General features: G+C 41.8%; 1 protein-coding gene across 1 annotated transcript; it reads right to left on the bottom strand.

The window, feature by feature from the left end:
- Positions 1 to 3,753: 3,753 nt before the first annotated feature.
- LOC113313677 lies at positions 3,754 to 4,631 on the bottom strand. Its single transcript, XM_026562471.1, has one exon. It carries the CDS (start codon positions 4,444 to 4,446, stop codon positions 3,928 to 3,930), a length of 519 nt encoding a protein of 172 aa, XP_026418256.1. The 5' UTR covers positions 4,447 to 4,631; the 3' UTR covers positions 3,754 to 3,927.
- Between the last annotated feature and the right edge of the window lie 5,925 nt (positions 4,632 to 10,556).

The following is a 10,556-nucleotide window of genomic DNA, read 5'->3' as shown; positions in this document are numbered from 1 at the left end:
TCCAGATTTTCCCTTCCTTTGATCTCTCGCAGGATCCGAGCATAGCTAGCATTGAGCTTCGTTTAAACTTGATCTTCAAATTTTCGTCGTTCATCCCTTTGTTCCTTCCTATCTTCGTGAGGCCGTTCCACCGAGAAATTCCTTTTGGCCCCATTGGTTTGTTCTGCGGAATTGGTACGGTGAGACCTCTGCGGGTACGCCCTCGGGTTTTCACGCTGGATTTCTTCAAGACGAGCGTGCTTTTCAATAATTATTCGAAGATCTCCCTCTGTTTTAGGCACGCTTTCATGAATCTCAACAAATAGTGGACTCATTAGGTCTAATCCCCACTTGTAGCAGTTGATACTTACCACTGGGTCCACACTTCCTATGGCTTGGAAGATCTTGTGTCATCTGTTAGTGTATTCCCTCTTGGTTTCCTTGTAGCCAATTGCCAGCGAAAAGAGCTTATCCATTCCGGTGTTAACAGCCTTGTTGTACATGTAAGTTCTTAAGAACTTTTCTGCGAGTTGGTCGTAGGAGTGGACGGAGTTTGGCGGCAGATTATCAAACCAAGACAATGCCGATCCCTTCAGGCTTGATGGGAAGTATCTACAGAGTACGGCGTCTTTCTGACTCCATCTAGCTAAGACACAGTTATAATACCAAATATGTGCAGCGGGATCACTGGATCCGTCATAGCATTCGAACGTCGGGACAGGGAACTTCAGCGAAATAGGGGTGTTGGCCAGGCGATGAGTTAGGGGCGTGAAGTTAGCCTCTCTCATGACCTCTTCTAACCTTCCCCCGACTTGTCTACTTTTTAATTGCCTGATCTCTGCCATCATCTCATCACGCAGCTCTTCCATCGCGCGGTGGTGCCCTACGCTCTTCTGCTCGTGATAGTCTGACTCTCCGTCATTATAATCCGGGTCGGATGCGCTACTTCCCCTAGACGCGTCTCCATTAGCTGCTACGATGACTCTTCAGTCTCGATTTGGTTCTGGTGCCTTTGAATTTGCTTTATCAAGTGGTTGGCTGGTCTTCGTGCTTTGGGCAATCCGGTCTTTTAAATCTTGGTTTTCTCTGGCCAGCAGAGCTACTGCATCTGCGTAAACCTGCTGGCTCTTCTTCAATTCTTCAAGCTCAGCCATCAATCGATGTGATTGGTTTGACCCCTGATTGAGAGTCCCAGCTTGTGCTACTACGGCCATGGTGCCACCTTCTTCTACGGTTTGCACTAAGGGAGGTAGAAGTTCAGCTTCGATTGTTAGCATTTCCAGATCGGTCCGAGTGCCCATCTACGGTGTTAAAGACGCCGACACAGTTTGATTCTGATCGTTTGTTGATGGCATTCCGAAGGTTGGCGGGTGCGCGGGTTGATGTGTTCCGGATTCATCCACCCTTTCTTTTGGTTGGTGAAATTGATTCGTAGCAAGAGTTTTGCTGGCTTCCGCAACCTTTGGGACTGCCGCTGCCGTACTGTACTTTGTTGCCGCTGCTCTGAGGGCCGTGGCTGCAACGGAGTTAGCGTTCATAGGCGAAGTGATCTCCGCAGTATCCTGCCTCTGACTAGTCATTTTGGCTTTGTCTCCTTTCTGCTTGCTCCGGGTGATGACCGGGGTTGTCCTTGGTGCTTCATTTGACGAGGCTTTGGATTTTCCTGCTTCCTGCATCTTTTCCATCGTGGGTCCTTTGGTCGTTTTCTTTCTGCACAAGGGAATTTCAAACAGCGAGAAACAGAAATGTACGTGCGGATCGGGTTAGTTTGCGAAATACCTTACTCCAAGACAGGGAAAAACTGCCCGAGGGCCACGTGAAAGGATCCCTTTGAAAATGCACGTAGATCTTTTTGAAAATTTTCGAAAACCCACCGGAAAGACAGGTCCGTACGAGATCTAAAAAATGTAAATACATGGATCTAAGCAATAAATCTTTTAACCAGTTTAAATTGCTTTGAATATGGTAAAGTTTAACAAAAGGTAAATATTGTTAGAGCTAATGAAGCAGAGCAATCATATGCTAGTTTAAGATGAAATCACAGGATAAGATAAATCTTTTACCGGGATGAAGTCCCTGTTTCTAGCGCCAAATTGTGAACACGTAAATCACGAAGGCATCTATATGTTCACAAACAATGTTCGCACTCTATGTGCCCACTCGAACTGATGAAATGACTACTGATTCCTTGGCTCAAAACCTTCGGGTTTATCATAGCCTCATCTAATATCATCACTAGAGGCGTTCACATAGAGGAAGATAAAGAAAACGTAGTAGAAAAGTAAAATCCGTGGAGTATCAAATGAACGTATAGTACTGAAATGTAAATAAGACTCGGATTTACGTGATTCAGCACTAAGGCCTACATCCACGGCGTTGTCGTTTTCACTATGCATTGATGATTACAGAGGTAGTCGAATGACTTTGGAGTCTACATTGGTTTGTGAATTGTAAAAGATAAACTTACACTTACAATTCTCCTCTCTCTTTTCTCTACTCTTTTTTCCGATCCCCCTTACTCTTGGTGGAGAAGGGGTATTTATAGGGTTAGATTGTGGGACCCGTTTCTGAGGGCCGTTGGAACCTTATCTTCTTGTGCTTTGTGTCCATCACGCGGAGGTCTTCGTTCATTACTTAATCACGCAGAGTAATCCTCGTTCGTTCCACGGGTTGATCGACACGTATATTGCTCAGAGTGTTTAATGTGGGTAGTTGAGACGCATGCTCGTGTCAGACAAGTGTCTTCTGCCCCTGTCACGTCCATGTCAGTCGACCTTTTCTTCACCGTTGATCTTGGCTTCTTTTGGGGATGAGATAAAGTAACTCTTCGGGAGTTATTTGGTACTCCGCAGTACATCGTGTTTTTGATACATCTCTTATCTTCTGCCCTTGGATTTGTTCGAGCAAAGATCCGACGTCCACGGGATGGGCTTCTTGGCTGTGGGCGTGTGTCATCATGTTTTGATGGCTTGGTCCGCATGCTCTCCACGTGTCTTCCTACATACACGTGTTTGATGGTGAAATATGTACACACAATTACATTTCCTTCTGTTAAGAAAATTACAACCCGTAGAGTAACCTTGATTCGATAATTAAAATTGCTTCTTCATTAACTTTCACTACCACAGATGTAATTACTAAGACACATCTCCAAACAGCATCCAATAAAACTCAAGTAAAATAAAAATCCAACAGTGAAGACCCAACAAGTATCAGCATCCCCCAAAAGTAAAGCAGGAATTTAAAAATCGGACCTAACTTCATCAAATCAAGCCAACCCAAGAATAAAATCCGTGAAATGGAGAGGGTATTAAACTATAAAATTACACACAGAAAAGCATCACAAGAAGAATCGCCGGGAAAAAAGAAAAGATAACCTAATCCATCATTTGGCGTTATAACAAAATCACCCAAATTGAACAACTAACCTGATTCGGTCCCGCCCGGCAGACAGGTCCGGCATCCCAGTAGGGAACTACTCGCGACTCGCCATCAGAAGATCGTAGCTTCGTATTTACTCGGAAGTTGTTTCAAGAAATGTGTATTCTCTAGTTTATGTGGGATCATCATTTGTTCTTGCTTTCACCATTTTTTTCTCTTAGACCTAAGTTTCTCAGTGATCAGCTGCCAATCATATAGTACTCTGTACAAGCAACTACATTCATCAGGACAGTTGACGCAGTTTCCCTTCATTCACTTATTTTACTATTCTTGTGATGTGACAAACCTCCATCAGTTTTTTTTATGAAAGATTTTATATGTGAAGGAAGAAAGTACCAGCTTAAAAGAAAAGCTATATATGACTACAACATTCATACAGTACAGTACTCTACTCATCAAAAGAGTGAGTACTCTTGAATTTGGATGGGAGAAAAGTACCAGCTTAACCAAAAAGCAGGAGGAAAAAGGAAACAAAAGATGCAAATAGCGTAATTTCAGTTTAATTATTCATTCAGGTATACTGTCTAATATGGGTCTCCACCCCTTGCAATTTTCTGCATCATCAACAGTGTAACTATCCTGTTTACTAGTTTCTTTATTGTGATTTTGGGAGATTATTTCCTGAAATGAAGATGAAACAATTCCGTTTTTACTCGACATCTCCTTAAGCTCGCGCTTAGTGATAACAACCTTAATCCTTGCAACATTAGTGCTAGTTCTCGTTCTATGCTTGTTTCTTGGTTTTATTGATCCGTGCGACTTCTTTTCCGTGTCACTATAACCACTGATGGATGATGAAGATGGCAATAACAACGCTGGCGGGAGAAGATAATATAGACTCCCGCTAAACATTTCTGCATGAGGCCGAAGATGATGATGAACGGGAGGAGTGTCAGAAATCGCATGCCCAGCTAATTCAGATAGCACTTGATGTACTTCCAAAGGTGCTTTGTACTTGAGAATACTACCATCAGTCTTCATCATCTCAACTGATTTAGTTGCTTGGGTAATCAAACAGTTACCCATATGGCCTCACTTTGAAGACACTCTAAAGGTAATGAAGAATTTGCAGAAGTTAGATTCTGTCGAGGGAGAGGTGCAAAGACAATTATGGCGAGAGGGAAAAATGGTGTATTTATAAGAGTACTACAGAAGGAGTCGCATTCTTAACTTTAAACCTTTAGATGTTTCACCACCACCAAGTATGTATTTTGTTGTTTAGCATAGTCAAGGTATAAACAAAAGTGAATTAAGTTGACAACTGTTTACATCACATCTATGTGGATTCTACAATTTTAGGTTTGGAGCCTTAGTGGATAAGCACCCTACCCCATCAACAGTATTTAGTGGAACTAAAAGAAAATAAAATTGGAATCCAGTTAGGCCATGATCAACATTTTTAAAGTTGTTAATTTCGTAGAAGTGGTTCATCTTGTTGCACATGAACCTAACTTTTTGTTCTCTCCGTAACGAGGCTTAATGACCGAATTCTTGTTAAAGAGCTGGTAATTCAAAATTACTTGATGAAATTCATACATGAATTATCTAGAGTTACGAGCGAAATGCATGTGCGTTGCATATCGGCAAACAACAATATTTAGCATTTTTGAATTCCAGACCCTCAAATTACTCAAGTAAAATAAAAATAAATTTCCTTTTATTAGCAATAACATATCACTCAGCAATACTAGATGACCTGAGAACATTTTGGAATACAACATTTTTAGTACATGTTCCAGAGACATCCGGGAAAACTCCATTAATTCTTAACTAATACTTTTTTTTGTAGTTGTTAAAATTCCCCTGGACAAAGCAACATATAATTGTCCTTGACTAAATACCGGTTCCGGTAGATAAATACCAACATGTGGTATTGTCTGCCCTTGTGCCTTGTTTATCGCAAGTGCAAAAGCCGCACGAACTTGAAATTGCTTGTGTACGAAGTTGAATGGGAGTGCATGGGTATCCGTGGAATCAAGACTCGGAGCCTCGAACAACTACCGATTACGATCTCCGCATCAATGAAGTTACTATAAAGACGTCAACATAGCAATCTCGTGCCGTTGCAATGACCATAACTGGGATCAAGATTCTTTAATAGGATTATCGGAGCTCCTATTTTGAGTATTAGCCCATCAGGAGGCAAGTCAACTGGAGCAATACTGTTCAAAAAAATCTTCCGTCCACAAATTGGGACGGTCATCTTGAGCCATGTCAATGGAATGGTAAACTACCTCATCTCCTGGAAAGATGCTAATAACTTTTTGATTGAGCTTTTCGACGGTATATCATTTTTGGGAGTTATCAATGCTCTTTGACTCATGTAATTTTTATGTCTTGCATTCTTTTCAAGCTCTGGAAAAAACTTAACAATTAATTTCTCAACAGATTGCTCACCTTCCTACTTCATTACAATGTCATCTAGAAGATTCATCCTGTCATCCATGACATATATATGGCTCAGTCTCATCACCAATCCGTAGCAAGAATTATGAGAAGCTAGGGTCTAACCTTGAATGCATGTTCTCTTTTAAACAAATCACCTTAACATCCTTCCGGAATTTTGTGTTTGTCAAGCATGCACTTATTGTTTTTGCTCGTGTTCGTGCTCAACCACAGGCAACACTTGACGAAAATCCCCACCTAAAAGTAAAAATTTCCCTCCAAATGGCAATTCAACTTTAGTCGAGTCTCTTAACGTAGTGTTTAGAGCTTCAAATGCGTATCGGTTTGCCATCGTTTTTCATCCCAAATAATCAAATCGGCTTCTCGAATGATATCTGCCAAAGGATCTTTTGCGCCTATGTTGCATGTAGAAGTTGAGTATGCTTGTACGGGTATCTTAAATCTAGAATGGGTCGTCCTCCCAAGTCCCACCTGGCATCATGGTTGCGGAAATACCTAACGAGGCAGTTGCAATTGCAATACGTCTTTCACTTCGTAACTTAGCCAATATCGCCCTATAAAGAAACGTTTTCCCCGATACACTTGGACCATCAATGAAAAATATTAATTTGTCGCCCCTTATAACGGAATTCACTATCCTTCATAGAAGTTACATAAATTATAATCAATCAGTCAAAGATGAGGTAAAGGAAATAAAATAGAAGTATTAGGTAATATATTCTATTGACTTGTTTTACTTTTTAGTCTCACTTTTTAAGTGTCTTCGTACTATACACTGCACATCCCATGCTTCCCATTTTCAGCAAGTAACGAAACATTTAGTGCAGGAAACAACACAATGTGCACAGATAATGATGCAAAACCACATACATAACAAGACTAATCTTGTCTGTTGTAGGTATTCATTTCTCTATGGTATACAAACAAAGGCACATAAGATCATATTTGGCGAGAGATTATGCAAGGGAAATCAAATTTCAATAAAAGAGAAACAACAATACAAATAAATATGCAAAGTTTCAGGAAAGATTTACCTATCAAATGCATGTTTTTGGTCGGCCCGTTTAGCATGTCAATAAACGATAGATCTTCAGGAAGGACTGGAACTTCAGACACTGATTCATTTGATCCCGATGTTCCCATGTCTTCAGTGATTGGTGGGAGTTTATATGTGGCCATTAAATTTTCACCGATAACATACCTTATTTCTCGTAAAAGTGGATTAGTTGCCCATGTTTCTGTATTGGATTGGCAGTGATCTTCAATCATGCGTGAGAAAAACTCATCCCATAATTCACGAACTCCTGTAGGATTGCATAGGTTTAACAACATGCAAAATTAAGAGTCTTCTTAAGGAGTATGCATCTCTACTTGTACGGATTCGAGAAGTGTATCACGAATTGGAGTATCACTTTCTAACAAACACAAATGTTGCGTTACTTCTTTATACATCTGTTTTGGGGTAAAAACTGATTCTGCTGTTTTTGGTAAATTTGGGTGTGTTGATGAGAAACGAATTCAAAACCTAAACAAATGTACTGCATATGAGTACTTTTAGATTCGAGAGATCAATCTGTAAGACTCTGGCCTAAACCAAGAAATGACCGTTCCAGATTCAATTCGGTCACAGAGTGAAGGAGAAGGGTTGATCTTAGGGAGGGAAGTAAAGAAGGTGTTTGATATCAGAATGTTGAATTATGAAGATATGGCTATTTATGACTTGTATCAGAATATGGTTTCTGGCTACTTGTGTTGATAACACTTTTGTTCTGTGTTGAAATAGGTTGAAATCCTATTTATACAAGTCATTGAGCACATTCCTGATCTCGTAGGAAGTGGAGGCAGTTAAGTAGTGGAGGAGTGGGGTTGTGTAAAAAGTGGTGATCACCATGTTTCCATTACGAGGGAAAACTGGGAACACTTTCACCCACTACTCCTATTGATGTTAACCGTCCGTCCCTTCCTGACACTTTCTCGTAATGGGAGAGTTGCACGCCGCACGCTGTAAACCGCCAGACCAATACCCCAGTGAGCATCCCCCAGTTTGTGACACCTTTGATGTCTCGAGTGAATGGGTCAAGTCATGAGACTCGCCACTAAAATCAGCACATAGTGCTTTTAATAAGTTATTTATGAAATCAATATTTGCATAACATCGCTTATAATCGATGTATATAAAACATCGCTTTCAAACAAGCAGCTGAAAAATAATTGTGCAGGAAGCATCGTTGCTTTAGAGCTCGATTGAATCAGTCGCGAATTGAGCGACTTAAAAAAGTAGCACGACCGGCCACCTTTGGGGTGATCGTTTTAGGACCTTATGGGCGAGCTATCACTTGGTCGATGACTCCATATGGAGGAGGGGTGGCCGACAATCACAATGCTACCCTGTTGGTTTTCTGAAAATAAATCTACACCATCCAACTAGGCTAGCGAAGTTGGATGGACGAGATGATTTGCGGTAGTTACATATTGTCGTTGATGTAATTTAGGGTTTAGGGGCCGTGCGGCCAACTCTCTTTTGGGCGAGCGACTCAAAGCACTGAACGTTAGTTCGAACAGTTCGATCGATCATATGCAAAGGTGGGTTGTCAGTGAGCACGCTAACACTTTCGAGGTCGCCTGAAATTGAATCTAAGACACTTGATTTGGCGGGAGAAGATGGATGGTTGTGATCGATTTGCGACAATAGTATATCGCCGCAACACAACTTAGGGTTTCAAAACGGTGCATTCACCCTACTTTGGGCCAGCGATTTGATGCGTACTGGTCTTGCTATGAGCAAGTCGATCGACCGAGGGTGGAGTTGGGTTGACGGTGAACACGTTAGCACTTCTTTAATCTTTCTAAGGAAGATCTAATCCGTCCAAACAGGCTAGCTAAGTTGGACGGTCGTGATATTTTTGAGACCATTTTTGCCGGTCTTAGCTCATTTGACCTATCTTTCAACACCGCGATCACCCATGTTAGGGTTAGCGTTCAAAGACATTGCGGGAGTGCTAGAAGGAACCCGATCGGTCGGGATGTTAGTGGGCCCGCCGGTGGTCATCATGATGACCGTCCAGTTCCGCTAGGAGTAGGCTAGGCATGTTGAATTGTGTGGCCAAATCATGTGGCCGTGATCGTTTTTTAAGACTGATATGGACAGTCTAGATTTCCCTTAAGGAATTTAAGCGCGTCCGATCGCGCTAACTTTTAATTAAAAAGTGTGTGAACACGTTGATCTCTTTGTCAGAGGGTGGTGTAGCCTATGTGAGTGTTTTCATGCAGGTCTTAATACTGACACTTCGGGAGATTTATGTTACTCCGATGCGAGTGAACTTTAATCGTCATGTCATGCCAATATTGAGAGTTCGGCTGGGAACATAGCATAGGAAAATACCAGGCAGGTCAATGCATTAGTGAATAATGCCGGTATAAAATAGGATTCACAGAATATTTGGGATCGTTGTTGTATGCACCATTCTGAGTGAATTACATATATATTCGAATACATTGAATTGCTCAATACATCCGTTAGAGGTTTATGCACTCATTATTTTTAGATGACTTTCGTTCCTTTGCAGGATGACAACGCATAAAATACAGGGTTTACGATTTTGACCCTGAACTAAAAACCACCATCAACATTAAGTCCCCTTCTTAGCACGTGATAGTGACGCTATTGCGGGGTAAGCACTAGATGATGACAGTTATAGAAATTCAGATCGATAAGTTTGGCGTACATTACCAATATAGGGGCTGGTTCGACCCTTGAGTATGATACGTCTCCTCTTAGCGCAAGTCAGTTATTTTTCAGATCGATAAGCATCTACTTGGTCGTTATCCCGCATCTGAAGCCTTTGTACATGGTGAGCAGAGACTTCTCGCCTTCCCGGGATCTTGTTCCTTTGCGGAATATAAAGGAAACGCCTGAGCCTTATTCTCTGCATTGATCATCACAGAGTTGATTCCTTCTTCATTCCAGTCATCATATAGTTGCATCCTTCTTTGTTCCAGGCATTTATTCATACCCTCACTTGGTTTGATTTAATTTCTCTTATCACCTAGGTTGTTGATACAATCACAATATCTCTTTGCAGTATATGATGGAAACTGCTGGTGATGGTTATTCTTTTACTTCTCTAGAGAAGAGCTTTGAAGTCGACAAACTCAGGGCTAGCGCGTTCGAGGAGGTTATGGCCAAAATAGATTCTCCGTTCCGTGAAGTCGGTCGTGGCATATAGGGTATGTCTCTTGAGCACTTATACATCGTTTGAGGTCGTGTTCAAGCTTTCTTGGCTTCAGTCGACATAGAGGAGAAATGGAGGCACGACGAAGCGCCTCAGCCGACGAGCGCGAGAACTGAAAGGTTTGCAGCTCGGCTAAAGCGGCGAAGGATCGAGCATAAGGGACCTCCCAGTGAAAACAAGCATGATTACCTTATTCACAATGGCATCATGATTCTCGATTCTGACATGGACTAACCTGAACACCCAAAGGTTGTTGGAGCAGTTTCCGAGAAAGGTCTTGAAGCGTCTTCTGGAGAGAATGGTAAAACAATTCCCGAAAGGGATGATGTTGATGCAGCTCCTGAAAGAGAAGTCACGGCGGCTCCTGGGGAGGATGTGGTGGCATCTTGCAAAGAATATTTTGAAGCAGCGTTCAAAAGGGAGGTTGAAGCGGCTTCCGGAGAAGACGTGGTAACACCTTGTGACGAAGGTGTTGAAGCAGCTTCCAATGAAGGTTCT

Source organism: Papaver somniferum, chromosome 9, assembly GCF_003573695.1.
Source record: "Papaver somniferum cultivar HN1 chromosome 9, ASM357369v1, whole genome shotgun sequence".
Lineage (NCBI taxonomy): Eukaryota > Viridiplantae > Streptophyta > Magnoliopsida > Ranunculales > Papaveraceae > Papaver > Papaver somniferum.
This window is presented reverse-complemented; position numbering and strand designations above follow the sequence as displayed.

What these genes read in the sequence shown, in the direction of transcription:
- LOC113313677 (XM_026562471.1), bottom strand. Translation starts at nt 4,446, where the DNA reads ATGGGTAACTGTTTGATTACCCAAGCAACTAAATCAGTTGAGATGATG.